The sequence below is a fragment of the Ceratotherium simum genome, chromosome 16 (assembly GCF_057802395.1).
Source record: "Ceratotherium simum simum isolate JZ-2026a chromosome 16, ASM5780239v1, whole genome shotgun sequence".
NCBI classification, from domain to species: domain Eukaryota; kingdom Metazoa; phylum Chordata; class Mammalia; order Perissodactyla; family Rhinocerotidae; genus Ceratotherium; species Ceratotherium simum.
Genome location: NC_141915.1, coordinates 32332513 through 32349696, shown reverse-complemented (window position 1 = coordinate 32349696; position 17184 = coordinate 32332513). Strand labels below are relative to the sequence as shown.

The 17184-nt window shown below is 39.2% G+C and overlaps 2 protein-coding genes across 5 annotated transcripts in view; one reads left to right on the top strand and one right to left on the bottom strand.

Moving 5' to 3' along the window:
* The window catches only part of TOM1L1 (target of myb1 like 1 membrane trafficking protein), a 59187-nt gene extending 48390 nt beyond the window's left edge, over positions 1-10797 (top strand). The window contains exons 13-17 of one of the 4 annotated variants that reach the window (XM_087440956.1): positions 2786-2837; positions 5072-5177; positions 5620-5698; positions 9404-9468; positions 10048-10797. In XM_087440956.1, coding sequence (XP_087297082.1) covers positions 2786-2837; positions 5072-5177; positions 5620-5698; positions 9404-9443 — 277 coding nt within the window. In that variant the 3' untranslated portion in view covers positions 9444-9468; positions 10048-10797. Of the gene's footprint in view, positions 1-2753; positions 2838-5071; positions 5178-5616; positions 5699-9403; positions 9469-10047 lie in introns of those variants that run through there. The other 3 variants (XM_087440955.1, XR_015554702.1, XM_087440957.1) reach the window with 3 other exon arrangements.
* Positions 10798-10920: 123 nt separating this feature from the next.
* Positions 10921-17158, bottom strand: COX11 (cytochrome c oxidase copper chaperone COX11). Its single transcript, XM_004434742.3, has 4 exons — positions 16780-17158; positions 13544-13699; positions 12111-12236; positions 10921-11733 (listed from the first exon to the last, which is right to left on the bottom strand). The coding sequence occupies exons 1-4, from the start codon at positions 17140-17142 to the stop codon at positions 11551-11553; spliced, it is 828 nt and encodes a 275-aa protein (XP_004434799.1). The 5' UTR covers positions 17143-17158; the 3' UTR covers positions 10921-11550.
* Between the last annotated feature and the right edge of the window lie 26 nt (positions 17159-17184).

Sequence of the window (17184 nt, the reverse complement as noted above, 5' to 3'; positions counted from 1 at the left end):
ACAGTTCTTTTCTTTCAGCAGTTTTTAAACATTGCTTCCCTCTCTTCTGGCCTAAATGGTTTCTAATGAGAAAACTACATTCATTCAAATTGTGTTCTCCTATAGATAATGTCTTCTTTTCTCTGGCTGTGCTTTCAGGAAATTTTCTTTTCTGATTTTGAACAGTTTGCTATGTCTGGGCATGGATTTCTTTTGGTGTATTCTGTTTGGGATTTGTTCAGTGTTTTAGTGTCCTGTGGCTACCATAAAAAAATTTACCACAAGTTGGGTGGTTTAAAACCACAGGAATTTATTTTCTTGTAGGGCTGGAGTCTAGAAGTTTGAAATTCAGCAGGGCCGCACTCCCTCCAGGGATCTTAGGGGAGAAGCCACTTTTTTGCCTTTTCCAGATTCTGGTGACTGTTGGTACTCCTTGGCGTCTTTGGCTAGGGCCACATCACTCCACTTTCTGTCTCCACTTTCACATTGCCTTCTCCTCTGTGTGTCTCAAATCTCTTTCTGATTTTCTTTTTGAAAATCATTTGTCATTGGATTTAGGGCCCACTCGAATAATACAGGAGGTCACCATCTTGAGATCGTTAACTTAATTACATCTGCAAAGACCCTTTGTCCAATAAGGTAATGTTCACAGGTTCCAAGAATTAGGACAAGGACATAACTTTTTGGGAGCCACCGTTCAACCTACTACACTGAACTTCTTGAATCTGTGGGTTTATGTCTTGCACCAAATTTGTGAAGTTTTTAGCCTTTATTTCTTCAAATATTTTTTCAGCACTATACACTTTCTGCTGGCCTTCTGGGACTCTTGATGACACAAATGTTAGACCTGTTGTCATTGTCTCATAGATTCCTAGGGTTCTGTTCATTAGTTTTCTCACTTTTTTTCTGCTTTTTAAGATAATTTCTATTGATCTATGTTTGAGTTCACTATTTCCTCTGTCATTCCCATTTTGCTATTGAGCTCATTCTGTCAATTTGCTTTAATTTCAGTTATTGTATTTTTCAATTATAAAATTACCATTTAGCTCTTCTTTATATCTTGTGTTTCTTTGCTGAGAGTTTCTATTTTTCCTTTTTTTTTTTTTTCAAAGAGTGTTCACAGTTGCTTGTTGAAGCATTTGTATAATAACTGCTTTAAAATCTCTGTGAGATAATTTCAGCATCTATGCCCTCTTGATATCAGTCTTTTCTCTTGCAAGTTGAAATTTTCCCAGTTCCAATTTCGGATTATATCTTGGGCATTTTTTTTTTGCTGAGGAAGGTTTGCCCCAAGCTAACATTTGCTGCCAATATTACTCTTTTTGTATGCGAGCCAACGCCATAGCATGGCCACTGACAGACGAGTGCTGTAGGTCCGTGCCGGGAACCGAACATGGGCCACTGAAGTGGAGTGTGCCAGACTTAACCACTAGGCCACTGGGGCTGGCCTGGCATTTTCTAATGTTATGAAATACTTGATCTTATTTAAATCCTGTTGAGAATGTTGGCATTTTATTAGGCAAACAACCTCGTTAGGTTCATGCTACAGTTTCAGCCTGCCTTCTGTGTGCTGTGGTTCCAGTCCAGTTAAATTTTCAGAGCCTTGGCAGTGCTATTCAGATCTGCCTCACATATGCGCCACCCAGTGGTCAGTCTAAGGTCTAGACAGCAGGCTGTGTGTTTAGTTCTCAATGTCTTTGGCATCCTGACTGGGATCAGATCCACAGATGCACAGATCAGGAGGTGAGTCCAGGATTTCATAAACAACTTTACGAGGTTGTTTCCTGAATTCCTCCTTTTTTGTGATTTCTCTGGTACTGTGCATTCCTGGGACTCCCCTTTCAGGTTTCCAGTCAGAAAGCTGGAGGTTTACTATGCCATGCATTTCCTCAACTGCTTGCATCAGGCAGGACAGAAAAGACAAAAGAAACAATGCAAGTTTGCTCCATCCTCTTAGGATCTCAGTTCCACCTGTTGGAGAGGAAGGTTCCCCTCTCTCAGAGTTTTAAGTCCCTACAGGTCCCTGTTGCCTCTGCTGTCACTGCAGCTGCCTTGGGATTGCCAAGGGTTTGGGGTGTGAGAGAACAGAGAGAAGAGGAAAAAAAGGGGTGAGGGATTTCCACACTCTCTCTGAGCATTAGAATTTCCCTTTCCTGCTCCTTGAGTGAGAACAAGAGGCCTTCTCTTGGAGCTCTGTCTGTCCTCACTGCCCACTTTTGGGTTTTAGGCTGCATTGCATTCAGGTTAGAGAATATCAGGGGGGCAAAAAAATGGTAAGTTCACCAATGATTCAGTGGTCTGGTCTTTTTTCCCAGTCAGCCTGTAACTATTTACTTTTCTGTCCTCAAATATTTGCCCAGTGCATTCTGTCCAGATTTTATTATTGCATTCAGTAGGAGACAGGGCAAAGTGTGTTTACTCCGTCTTACCCAGAACCAGAACGCTCCCCACCTCCTCCTTAAGCTCTACTCTGCGTTCCCTCTCATCCTTCAGGAAATGATGGGTTGGTAGCTACTCTGATGGCAAGACTGAAGGCTCCGTTTTTGCTAGTATACTACGCACACTCCCGGGTCTCAGGGCTACCACTGCCAAGGCACAGTGCTTTGTCTTTACTCTCTTTGGTATTTGGGCATCATGACCTGGGGGCGGGCACTGAAACCAGATGGCAATTGTTACATAAATTCATATTTTTATGCAGCCTGAAGGTACATTTTAAGTTTTGTTTTTAGACCAAGAAAGTCATCTTACTTTTTGCATTTGTGTTCTCACTGTAGGGTAATCATGCTGTGTTATCACACTATCCTAGGTTTGCTCAAAGGACCAGCCAAAACCTCTCCTCAAGTCATGAATATGAGAATGTAAGTAGTGAAACTCTTCCCTGGCAGTGCACTTAGTCAGCAGATTATCACGGCACAAAGGAACTCATGGTTATTGACGCTCATGTTCTGCTCAACGTTTCTTTGTGTGTCTAATGTATTGACACAGGCCTTGTTAGGACTTTTCCTTGTCTTCCAACCTTTTGACATAGACGGATTGAGTCTTACTTCTGTTAGAAAGATGGTGTAGGATCAAAATTCCTTTAGAGTTGTTTATATTTGCTGTCTCCAATTTCTTTCCTTTCCTCCTCTTGGACAGACTTCAGACAGGCTCTCATCTGTACCACTTTACTGGCATAGCTCTCATCGAGGACATTAGCGATTGCCTAAATCTAGTCTTGCAATGCTCAGTCCTCATCTTACCTGATTTATCAGCAGCAAGTGACAAATCAATCACTTCCTCCTTTTTGCACGTGAAGTTTCAGAAACCCCTCTTTTTTGTGCTTCTCTTGCCTCGCTTCCACTTCTCCATCTCCTTTCCTGGTCCCTCCTCCTCTTGTGGCCTTTCAATGTTGGAGATCTCAGGGCTGACTTCATACTTCTCTATCCGTATTCATTCCTCTGTGGTCTTTTGGTCTTGTACCTTGAAATACCATTCAAATTCTGACAACTTACAAGTTGGTATCTCTAGTCCATACCCCTCCCCGAAACACAGAACTCACGTATCCACCTTCCACTTAACACACATGTCCTCTCGATTTCATCCCAGCCCCGGCTCCCGACCTGCTCTTCCCACAGTCTTCCCAGCCTCAGTAAATGACCACTCCACTATTTCAGTGGCTGAGATCAAAAGCCTTAGAAAATAGTGCTTGATCTCTAACTTTTTACCTTCAAGATATATCCGTTATCCAGCCACTTCTCACACCTCCACTTCTACATCCCATCCAAGCCACCATCAGAAGGATATTGCAGTGGCCTCCTACGGGTTGCCCTTCTGCAGCCTTCACTTCCCTCTTCACCTCTACTGCCCACCTTACAATCTATTCTCAAAACAGAAACCAGTGCAATCTTTTTTTTTTTTTTTGTGAAGAAGATCAGCCCTGAGCTAACATCCATGCCAATCCTCCTCTTTTTTCCCTTTTTCTCCCCAAAGCCCCAGTAGATAGTTGTATGTCATAGTTGCACATCCTTCTAGTTGCTGTATGTGAGATGCCACCTCAGCATGGCTGGACAAGCAGTGCGTTGGTGCGCGCCCGGAAGACCCGGGCTGCCAGTAGCGGAGCGCACGCACTTAACCGCTAAGCCACAGGGCCGGCCCCCCAGTGCAATCTTTTTTAAAAAGTAAAGTCGTATTACATTCCTCATTTGCTCTAAATGCGTCTATGATTTTCTTGCTCACTCCATTTTACTCAGTAAAAGTGTGAAATGCGGATCTGACCCCTCCCATTACGTCTCCAACCTCACCTCTCGCCTCTCTCCTTTGGTGCAGTCTGCTTCAGCCACACTGGCCTCCCTTGCTTCAGAGCATCTGACCTTGTGTCCCCTCAGATAATTAGAGGGCCCACTTCAGTCAGGGCGCTGCTCATTGTCCCAGTGGTGAGGCTTCCCTGACCTCTATGATCAAAGCAACATCCCACCCCACCTACTCTGCCTACCCTGTCTCTCCCTGTTACCTTGCTTTTTTCTTAGAGCACTTGCCATCTGACATGTGTTCACATTTGTTGATTGTCTGCTCCATGAGGGCAGGGATTGGGCCTGTTTCATTTATTGCTTTATTTATAGTACCCGGCATCTAATAGGTACCCAGGACATGTTTGTGAAATGAATGAGGAAAATTACAAGAAGAGAGATTTCCAATTAAGACTTTAATCCTTATCAGTCCTAATTTGATATCATCACCTTCTGCCTCTCTGTAGTTAAGATTGTTTTTTGTCCTGTTTGAAGCTAAGATTTTATATTCAATGTGGAACAACAGAATCTGGACTGAGCTGTACCTTTCTGCTGCTCTTTTTTAAAGCAACACTTTTTTTTTTAATTGTACATTTTATATGAGAAATGAAGTGCAATGGGAATGAAATCAGACAGAAAAGCAGTAAATTGTATAAGTAGTTATTACCTAAAAAACTAAAGTAATAGTTAATAATTACTAATTCTTGCCCAGTTGAGAATAGATGATTCTTGGAATAGTGCCACTTGGAAGCCTAGGAATCTAAATAATAGAAAAAGAAAAGCTTAATGTAGAACGTTTATTTGAACATGTACTATACTTTCTTCAGCTTCCAGAACATTCAAATTCAGTATTACTACAGCCGGTTAGCCTACAGACCATTCCAGCAACGCCATCAAACCAGACACTGCCATCCTTGCCCAGCAATCACCCAGGTACTTGAGACCTTATTATTTGTATCAAATAAGGAAACTTGTGAGAATATATGAGTCGGCCAAAGATTTACTGATAATTGAAAATATAAAGAGGAGAAAAATTAGAGTTCATTTGCATTTTTAAGCTACATGAAGTAAATTCAGTTCAGATACCATTATGACCGACATTAGGAGATTGTAAAAATGCTTGTGTTGCACTGAAGATTGTATTTTGATCACTAAGCTAAATGAAGCTTTAGCTGAAGTTTGGAAATCTTTTTGTGATAAATAGATTTGTTGCACTTGGGAGTAGCATTGGAACGCCAGTATATTTGTTTCTGGTTGTCAGTGTTTGTTAGAATGTTATGTTTGAAATCTAAATCATAGAGACTATTAACCGTGCATATCTCCTCGAAAAGCACAATGTGTGTTTACAGGTCTTTTTTTTTTTTGCCTAAAGCAGTGACAGAGAATGATCTCCAGCCACACAATTACTACGAGGTAATGGAGTTTGATCCCTTAGCTCCTGCTGTCGCTACAGAGTAAGTCATTTACAAAATGATTAATTTATTTTTTGTCTTGATTCCCTTTGGTAGCCGAGCTAACATGGCTTGATTATTTGTTTAACTTTGTTTAGGTCTTGGCAGAAATTGATGGCCTTATTAAAAATGACTTAGGAGGTTTTATGGAGGTTATTGCTCTTAATGGTCTTATTGTTCTCGGCCTTGTGACTGAAAAATAAAAATTCTGGGGTTGCACACTAAGAAACAACCAGAACCATCGTGTGCATTAATGGATTCCTCATAGATGCCTTGGCAGAAAATCAGGCTCTCTCCAGCTTGAGAAGGGCACTAGTCACTGATAGGTGACATAAGTGACACCACATCGATGGGCTATTTTAGCCGTTCTTTGACTACTAATCCCAAAAAAACTTATATAAGAACTTGTTTTTAATCTTCACTACATATGACGACAATGTGCTTAAAATAGGTTAATAAAGCATTTGTGTAAAAATTACTTTTTAACTTGAAATCCTGAAATCACCATTATTTTAAGATTTCATATTGGTCAAGTGTATATATATTTATGGGATGGTAGGCTCATTAGAGCTTTAATATGCCCTGATTGACTGAAGGTTACCCCCAAAATTGTTAAAAATGATTAAAGCAAGTTTATGGAAATCATTGTTCAGAAACTGGCAGCCTGCAGGCTGTATCTTGTGTGCAGCCGTGTTTTGTTTGACCTATGTGGTATTTAAAATATACATCTAAAAATTAATTGCCAACAGTTAAAAACTGGGATATTTCAAAAATATCTAGACCTCTAGATTGTTTTGGATACCACGGCAACAGCAGGCCTGCATTTTTAAATGCTAGCAACATGCTGGGGCTGAGTAGTGGCTGCTTCCATAAGATGAGGCATGCTCTGCAGTCCACCAGCCTGCACCTGGCCCCCTGCGTCCATTCATTTGATCTGCCTGGCGTATGTAGGCATTTGAGGTTTTGACCCCTGGTTTAAGCCCTCAATGTAGTGATCCATTGTGGAATACCTTATGAATAAATCTTAATAGACTTAGGAGTTCATTAAATATTTTTTCCTAACTTAGGATTCTGAAATTTCCCTAAGTCATTCTGCTTGATCAGGTACAGTCATGTGCTACATAATGATATTTCAGTCAAGAGTGCACCACATATATGACAGTGGTCCCCTAAGATTAGATCCATATAGTCTAGGTGTGTAGTAGACTATACCATCTAGGTTTGTCTAAGTACACTAGATGATGTTTGCACAATGACAAAATTGCCTAACAATGCATTTTCAGAACATATCCTTGTTAAGCAACGCATGACTGTATTGCTGAATATACTAAAGGTTTAAGGAATTAGAAATCGGTTAAACTAGGCATGCTGTCTGGAAACTAAATTTTTATTTGTTTATTTATTTTTTTGCTTGAGGAAGATTGTCCCTGAGCTAACATCTGTGCCAGTCTTCCTCTATTTTTGTATGTGGGACGCTGCCACAGCATGGCTTGATGAGTGGTGTGTAGGTCTGTGCCCAGGATCCAAATCCATGAACCCCAGGCTGCTAAAGCAGAGTGCGTGAACCTAACCACTATGCCACTGGGCCAGCCCTGAAACTGAATTTTTTTAAATCAGTTTTTGCATCCAAATAGGAAGTGGAAAAGTTTATTATTATATTCCAGTTAATTAGGAGGAGGTTGTAAGTAGATATGGCAATGCAACAGATATTAAAGATGAGAGAGATACTAGGAACCTGGAGAAGTGAAGCTTTGGAATTGTCTACCATTGTGGTTCTTACTTTCTGGGGGTAGGGTGTCTCAATTTCTTTGAATGTCGCATGAAATCCAGGGAACTTCTCTCTGAAGAAAAGCACAAAATCTTGCAGAAAAGTTCTTGGATTTTCACGTCACTGGTTGTCCATGAACCCAAGATTAAGAATTTCTGCTCTAGCAGGACATAAAGTACAATATTTATGAAGATATATACATACACACAATTCATTCATTTGACAAATGCATTGAACATTGACTATGTGCCAGGGACAATGACTGGGTACCTAATCTTATCATGTTGAACAAGAGACATGCTCCCTGTCCTCAGAGAGGTTAAATCTAGTGTGGAGACAGAAATTAAATTACATGTATTTGTGTTAATGGTATGAAATAATATGGTGACTTGACAGTGTATAACAGGAAGATCCAAGTTAAATGAGGGTTAGAGGAAGTAACATTAAAATTGAGACCTGCAAGTGTTAGTCAAGTAAGAAGTTTAGGAATCAGCGTTGTAGGCCCAGGGAACAAAGTATACCAAGACTCTGAGGAGAAAGAGTTTTGGCACATTCAAGGAAATGGAAAAGCCAAAGTCAAAAGCAAAGAGAGCAACAGGGAACCTATTACCAGATACAGAAATTGCAATTTGGAAACAAAAAGAAGGGAATGCACAACTGTGATGAACACTGCTGAGAGGACTTGAGGAGGACTGAAAACTAGATAACGGATTTTTTGTTGTTAATGCCATTGAATCTTAACCATTAGACCACCGGGGTCTAAGTTATTTAATGGATTAAATAACAGGAAATCATTGGTGATTTTAGTAAAAGTCATTTTGGTAGATTGATGGGGACAGAAGCCAAATGTCAGTGTGTTTACTTGTAAGAGATGAAGCAGAGACAGTAAGTGCAGATGACACTAGAAACTTAAACATGAAGGGATGATGGAAAGTGGTTTGGCAGCTAGAGGATTACTGAGGGGATTTCTCTAAGGAGACATGGGATTAAGGATGGTATTGTTTTATAAAATGAGAGATGCTGGAGCATCTGTGAATGCTAAAGGGTAGGATCCAGTAGAGAGGGAGAGGTTGAAGGTTCAGTTCCAGAAGGCAGATACCAAGTGAAGTGTTTGAGAAGCCAGGGATTGATAGTATCACAGAAGTAGATGATGGTGCAGATGAAAATAGACTTGAAGATTTGTTGATGGGAAGATGAGGAAGTCTCGCTGTCAAGGCATTTAATTTATTAAGTGAGGTTTCTGACTGAGAGTGAGAGGAGGGGGATCAGAGACTTGAGGAGAGTAAAGGAGGTTGAAACAGTTTTCTGGAAAATGAGACAAAACTTACTGGAGAAACATATTAAAATTTCTGGACTATCAAGTTGGTGATCATGGCTTAGGGTGCTACAATTTTTCGAGTTTTCCTGAGCCATGTTTTACCATATTGTGTATGAATGTCGTTTGTAGGTATAGATATTTTCTAGCTACACACATATGTAAGACACATATAAAGAACTGAAAGATGTCATAGAAAAATTACTATATACAAGGTACAAAGATAAGTCATAAGTTAAAGGTGGCTCAGGAGTTTGGACTATAACAACATAGGTTAAATAAGCTGGAATATTAATTTTTTTTTAAATGTTTTGAAGCCAGGAAAAGCTGAACAATTTTTGCTTTTTTTTTTTATAGCAGAAAGCAAATTGTCCAAATTTGAGCCATTTTTCATTAAATCACAAGTAAAATGAATTGGCTCTATAAGATGCATGGGAATTACAACATTATGATCTAAGAACGCTATCATGTAAGCTTCAGGGCAGAGACCTTTGTTTTTATTCACTGAGATAGCCTGAACACCTAAAACAGCACCAGATTTTTAGTTAAGGTGTTGGCAATTAAAAGCCAAAATAGTACTTTGAAACAGATATATAACCCTTTTGCCATGACTTATTTGTTTCAGAGCTATTTATGAAGAAATTGATGTTCATCACCAAAAATAAGCTCAAAGTCATAGTGATTGTTGAGGTAAAGACTTCAATTTACACAACTTACATTCTACATGATTTCAGTGTAATTATCACTTTCTGTATTTGGTATTTATATTTTGTAAGAGCCATCTGAATCTCTGACACTTTGAGTGAAATATTATACAAATCCCTCTGAATCACTCAAAGTGTAATGAACTATTGTTCACTAATGAAATACATTGTGACCTTGTTAGCTAAAAATAATCTTATGAATGCAGAAGTTGGTTTATGGTATAGAAATATTAATGCTAATAAAAATAGATGATCAATAAAACCTTCTTAGCACTGGAATCAGACATTTGTCTTTTATGGGCAGCTAATACCTGTTAACTGGGATTGGTAGAACCCATTCACTCTTAGTGCAGATAGGTCTGGATTCTATTTGCTGTACTAGTCATCCCATTCTATTTATGAATGAATGCACGACCACTAGTAACCTATTAACCTTATTTATTCCCCTCACATCCTCCCCAACGGTAGTAGTACATTCCCACCTTTTCTCTACTAGACTCTAGTTATCAAGGAATGGGGAAAGAGAAGGAAAGGATGGAGATGGTTGACTATCTTTTTATTCTAGGTGAAAGTGAATGACCAGCTCACTGGCTGCGTTAAGGGTGCCAGTTCTCTAAAAGATAGCCCCTGGCCACCTTTGAGGCCCAGAAGACAAGACCTAACAACACATCAAAACCATGGCGGAACATTTCTCCTCTGTAATAATGAAGGTTAAAAAGAAGAGTAACCGTTCCAGAGTAACATTTATGGTTCCTGACAGCAGTTCAAGCTTTATCTCACAAGAACTTGGTTGTAACATATATTCACTTAAAACTTCAGCAGAAGAAAAAATCGTTTTACTGAGGCCAACCATGTTAACTGTAGCATCTTATGTTTCACAGACCTTCCTATATTAGAAATCATCGCACAGCTGTGATAAGAGGAGATGAAGATTACAAAATAATTCTGAATAGATGTTAAGCATGAAATGTGCAAAACTATATTATTCAGGAAGAATCCTGAGTGCCTTCATTTAACTAAAGTTGAATGTAAAAGTCAATTTGCACTTCTTTATAAATAATACTCGTTTAGAATTATGAATTATAAAAGCCTTGATGATTGTAGTTTAATTATTTTTCAGGTACTCTGAAGAAGTCATTGGACTCCACATCGGATTGCCTTTAAATATGATTCTTTATAATACTAATTGTTTTTTTCCTTTTTACTGCAATTTAATATTTCTATTTGGAACAAAGACTACTGGAAAACATAATAAATTGTGCATTCATTTATGTCATAAATTACAATGACAAATTACTATTAAAACAATTTAATACATCTTTTTTACAGAGTTTATTCAGAGAAGAACTGATGTCAGTAAATCTTCACAATCCCACACTTAACATTTTAACATTTAGGGACTTGGAACTATCGTAAGAAATGCTAGAAGCCTAGTAGATACACTTATGCACTTTATTTCAATTTCATGATACCAAAATTTCAAAGTAATTATTCAGTACTCTGAATGTAAAATAGCCCTAGATCTTAAAGGAAAAATACAGTCAAATTTGAAATCAGAATGTAACCTTTGGGCAAGCTGGTAGGACTCAGCGATTCCTCTTCCATTTTGAGCTTTTAAAATAGTAACCAACTATTTTAGAAATAATGAAAACGGTCAGAAGTTCTGACCTAGAGTCTAAAATAAATAACCCTAGGCATTAAAAAAAAATTCATTGCTACAAGTATGAAGTGCTAATAATTTGGAAGGGGACTGGTGAATTAGCTGAACCATCAAGTCCATGCCTACCTATTTAAGAAACAAAGCAGTTTCTTTTAATACTACTTAACAAACTCTAAGTATGGTTTTGAACAGTCATACATTCTAAATAGGCTTGTAGATTTCTTATGCTAGAAAGCTGAATCTAGTCTCTCAATTTTAAGTAGGATAAATTAGTTGGGAAAAAAAGAACCATCAGTACATAATATTTAAAATAGAAGGCTTCACATTGTAGAATATTTCTCCTCTGAGAAGATAACATACATGATTTTTCAAAAATCACAAATTTGAAGCAGGACGTAGTTGCTGACTTCAGTTATAGCCTGGAACCGGCAACTTGTATCCCTCCTTTGCTTCAAAAAAAGTATAAGAAAGAGTGATGAGATCAACATTCACCATTCTTGGATCTTCAGCAAATTCAGGATCAATGTAGAAAAACACTGGCATATCTACTTCCTCTTGTGGATTAAGCCTTTGTTCTTCAAAACAGAAGCACTAGAAGTTATAGAAAGGTATTTGTTTATTAATATTTCCATTCTATTATCTATAATAGAAACTAATATGGCTTTAATAAGCCAAGTGTTAAATATAATCTTTAAGTTCTGTGACAGGATAGCAGCATCTTTCCATCTCAGATTGAGTTTTGCTTTAAGGACTGAATCAACAAATTAATTCTTCTAATCTTAAAAGCAGATATCCTTATGATTTGGCTCTCAACCTCTGCACAGCTGTCATAAGCAAAAGAAAAAAACAGTTTGAAGTTTAGAAGAAATAAATTTTCAGAAATTAGTATCTACTAAAACACTGCAGTAAATTTAGTACTAAATTTTATATACTTTTATCAGATTCTATCAAGTTTGCATTTATCATACCTGTATTTTATTGAAATACTGCCCAGCTTCAAATGGTACAACATTGTATGTGGAAATGCCGATTACTGGTTTGTCAGTAGGATTCTTAGCTTTATAAAAAGCCAGTGCAGTCTCTCCTGGCACCACCTGTTTTAAGGAAAATATACATTATCAATACTTTAAATCTCACACACCTCCTTTCCCTACTGTATGAGTTGTATTATTCTTCCTATCCATCAGACCATAGTACCTAATCTCATGTTAAGGGTCAGCAAAGTAGTGAATACTACCCATGAACATCTGATTTTCAGATTTTACTTGCATGTCAGTGAAGAACCAATGCTCTATTCATACTTTGTTATGGATTGTCCTTTTGTATATCTGAAGTCTTCGAGCAATAATCCACAAATTATTTAGAATGTGTTCAAGGACAAGCCAAGCCTATCACAGCCCAAGCCTAACTTCTTAATACTTATCCCTGAATATCATCATATGATTGACTCAAGATTCTTTTTAAAAGGTTACCAACATTAAACTTAGCTTACAACCACAGTAAATTAAACTTATAACCAGAGTAAAACTCTGAATGAATAGAACTTTTATTTAACCAAAAAGCACTGATACTTTTTTTCAAGAGAATAACAGATAAAATAAATTGCAAGGCTTAAAAAAAACATCAATTTCCAAAGCATGCACTGCCATTTGTACCAATTCAGCCACTAGTACCTTGTATACTACTATGTGATTGGAACTAATATTCAAAATCATAAGCTATAAAATCCTCAAGAGATTCAGTCATGTTTACCAACCTGGGGAAGGACTAATATTTTTAAGAGTTTTCCAATAAGAGTTATGATTAAGCTTTTCTGACTATTCCTCAGTTCATGAGAGAATTTCAGTTAAATCCTCTAGGATTCCAGTTAGTCAAGATTTTAAGAAAACTTTAACAGGTAGTGTTTCTGAAGTATAACCTGTTTAGTATGATTACTTCAAAGGTCCTCAAATTTTTCTTTTAAGGGACTGGGATACTTTTGATGTAAATCAGTAAACTACTTTTCATTATAACCAATGATTTTCAACATTTTTCCTACATCATTTATTCCTGAGGAAAAGTCAATTACATAGCATGACAGCTACTCCTACTCTCAAGATTAGTGACCAGAGAACTTCTTCGTGAACTCTTAATATGATTCTAATAAAAACAGACATGTTCCCTTGTTCCAAACTGAGTGTTACTATAGTACCATGAAACTTCAAGTATATTCCATTACATTAGGTGTAGGGCACTGTCAAAAAGTAGTCGGTGGGAATAAAAATTACAGTAATGGAGTCAGTATTTTGAAATTAAGTTTAGATGAGTGTTTCCTAAATCATTTAAACAGTTTTAAGTGATGAAATAAAGGAATTTTTACATTGACAAAAGGAATCTTGTAATAACGGCTTTAATCACTTACATATATTTCTGTTTGCTGAGGTCTAAAGTTCCACTGGAGGCTTGCGTGCACATCTGCATTGAAGGTGACTTTGATGATGCGATCCTTAACAGGCACCATGTTTTCAATCTGGTCTGACCCATGACCTGCTACTGCTGATCCTCCCAGTCCAGTAGTCTAGAACAAGATATTAAAGTATAATATGTTAAACAATACTTTTAGGTGCTGATGATCTATTTAATGGATAAAAACAAAGTTTTAAAAACAACTTAAAATAATCCAGCAGAAGCCAAGTTTATATACTATCACTGACTATTCCCTATGAATGTATCAATGGTTTGCCCACTTTTGGGGTATCAAGGGCCTATATTTGTTAAAGTCATATTTTTTCAATAATCACTTCATTATCTCATATGGTAAAAAATGAGTCATTTGGAAGAGAGTGGGCTCTCCAGTGATAATACAGCTCAGATACTTCCCTTTATTGCTAGTATTTCCTATCAACTATTAATAGAAAAAATCTACCCACAATCCTGTCATTTCAATAAATTTAAATAATTCCATTTTCCACATTCCTATATGGTCTTTTCCCATATCATAACTTTTATAGCACAGATTAGTTTGTAGCTTCACTTCTGTAGTCTGCTTTTCTCAAGCAGCATAAGTATTTTCCCCATGATGGTAAATGTGTAAATTTTTTTTTTGTATTTTTTGTATAGTACAGCTTTTACAGATATCATCAATTAATCAGAGAACCTGATCCCTTTGGCCATGGAATCAACTAATCATAATGCATCAGGATAATCTATATCTGACATTTCTTGCCTATCTCCACTGCCATTAGTTATTTCTCTATCAGAGATGCATAAAAAAAAAATCCTTACTTCCAGGGTCATCATTCTTCTGATGCTTGAGGTTGCCAGAATTCTGGTCTTCGGACAATTAATGTGTTACTATACTAGGAAAAAAATACCAAATTTGAGGCTAGGGGAAGACTCCCAGCAAAATATAGTATTACTATCTTCTGCTTGTTACAAGTCAACTAGCCTCACTCAGCTGCTATGCAACACTATCGAACTCCATTATAACCCTAAAAGATGCATCAGAGGACAAGCCTTTCTTTATCCTTGTTTAATAGCTAAGTATATACTTCTGCGCAAGAGGGCTACAATGCCTAAGTTTTAAGTATAACTCCTTTTCCTGAAGAATTTTAGTCACTTCAATGAAGATTCCTTAATGCATTCTTTCCGACAGTCTTTGAATATAAAGTCTTCAAATTTGTAAAGTTTGATGATTAGAGAAATTAAACAAAGAACAGAAAAGGGCACTGAAAAGAAAATATGTCCTGGGCTCTAGTCTAGTTCTGCCACTAAATAGCTCCAAGAACTAAATAAATCTTACTTTCCTTGGGCTACACTTTCCATACTCATAAAATGAAGTCACTGTATAAAGTGGTTTATATAATCTCTGACTTTTGGCTCCAAAGTTCTGTGATTCCAAAAGTGAAAGAGATGCTCTTTTGGAAATGTCACTAACATCCAACTGTGATTTAGGTTTAGATTGCAAAACACAATTGTTTTTAATTTGTTGCCCTGAGCTTGCATACACGTGCACAAAATGTTGTCATTGACTTCAGTTTGGGTCAGGGATTCTCAACGTTGGCACTAATCACATTTGGGGTTGGATAATTCTTTGTTGTTTTGGGGTGGGGTGTCTGTCCTGTGCAGTGTTGGATGTTTAGCAGCATCCCTAGCCTCTACCCATTAGACACGGGTAGCACCCTCCCCTCTCACCTCCTAGGTCGTGACAACCAAAAATGTCTTCAGACACTGCTAAACATTCCCTGAAAAATAAAATCGATCACCCTCCTCCCTCCGTGGTTTGCAGAGATCTGTACTTGGCCGCCTTGGATTCAGTTCTGCTTATGATTTAACCAACTGGTAGTTTTGGGATTCATGCTTGGTCCAGGCTGGCCTCTGATGAAAACTAATTCACATTCTCCACTCATCCTCCAGAAATCAAGTTATTGCACTTTCCCACATAAACGCTGATATTAGGAGACTGAAAAGTCCTTTTGACTTCTGCTGCTTCAGTCCTCATGGAAAATAAAGGCAAGTTAATCTCCCTAAGGACAGCGGAAGTAAACCAGGTATTAACAATAGTGGCAGGAAAGAGCAGTTAACCACTGATTCCTGAATTTTGCTGCACACTGGAATCACGTGAGGAATCTTTAAAATAGTACTAATGCCTGACTCCCACTCCAAGACATGGATTTCATTGGTTAGGGATGTGACCTGGGTATCTCGCTTTTTAAAAGCTCTCCAGGTAATTCCCATGTACGACAAAGTTTGAGAACCACTCTCAAACACTTACTGAAGGAACCCAATGTGTAGCTCTCACTTGTGGCATGTTTTTTAAACAAATTCCTGGCCCCTACGCAGACTCCTAATGAGAATCTCTGGGCTGGGGGAGCCCTGGCACGTTTATTTAAGCTCCACTAGTGATCCTAATGCCCAGCCAAAGCAGCAAACTACTACTTAAGAACTAAGGAGGATATATATGAAATAGGTGAAGTTTGCCTTTACCAGTGGTTCAAAGACATTAGTCTGTATCAAAATCAGCTAGAGGACTTACTAAAATACAGATTGCTGGGCCCTGCCCCCAGAGTTTTCTGATTCAGTAGTTCTGGAGTTGGGCCCAAGAATTTGCACTGAAGTTCCCAGGCGATGTTGATGCCCGGGGATCACACTTTGAGAACGACTACACTAATTTCGGATCTAAAACGGAGCCCAGGGTAAGCACACTACAACTATATATTAACAGCGGAGGTGGGGGAGTGGGGTGGGCCTCGAAGGCCTAATTCAGGCCTGTTTGTATAGACAAAAGGCTACTCCCAGTTTAAGCACAAGTAACACGCACACTCCCATTTCCAGGGTTAGCCTTCGCACATAAACCTTACGTGATCCATAGAATGAATGCATTAAAATAAAGTATATTTTAAAGGCGGCCACGTGTGTGACCAGGAGGGTATGGTGGATTTTGGCGAGGTGTGGCTCAGAGATCAGGGAATTTCACTCCGCAGTGTGGTTGGCATAAGCACGATCACTATAGGGGCCTGGGTTCTCCTTGGAGCTTTGCCACTAACTTCCCCGGTGACCTTGGGCAAGTCACTTTTCTGAGTCTACTTCCTCTGCGGTAGGTACTCTCGGCCAGCCCTTCCAACACGACACCGCCCCGCGGGCAGCGCCGGCCCCTACCTGGCAATAGAGCCGATAGAGGGGCACGGCGGCGTAGGAGGCCCCCAGCATGCCGACGGCGGCCGCGGCCACGTACGTGAGGACGGTCTTGTTCCGCCGGCGCCAGTCCTCCTCCTGCGCGCGCGTGAAGGGGTTCGTGCTCTTCGGCCGCCGCGGTGGCTGCACGGCCAGCTGCCCGGCCGGGCTCGGGCGCTTCCATGTCCCGAGCCGCCTCAGCCCCCTCTCAGCACCTCCTGTCCCACTCCTCCCCGGCCTGAGACGCGGCTCTGCCCTCTCCACAACCCTAGTCGAGGAGCCAGGGTGGCCGCAGCGCCAGCCACATAAAACGACGCGCCTCCAGCCCGGACACCAAAGCCCTCCCATACCGCCCGGAAAGACCGCCCGCCTGTCAGGGACGAGAGGTCA

Excerpts from the sequence above, each read along its gene's own strand:
- COX11 (XM_004434742.3), bottom strand. The coding sequence starts at position 17,142 with ATGGGAGGGCTTTGGTGTCCGGGCTGGAGGCGCGTCGTTTTATGTGGC. Across the intron at positions 13,700-16,779 it reads TCTATCGGCTCTATTGCCAG|ACTACTGGACTGGGAGGATC; the intron begins GTAGGGGCCGGC and ends ATCTTGTTCTAG. Across the intron at positions 12,237-13,543 it reads CTCAGCAAACAGAAATATAT|GTGGTGCCAGGAGAGACTGC; the intron begins GTAAGTGATTAA and ends TCCTTAAAACAG.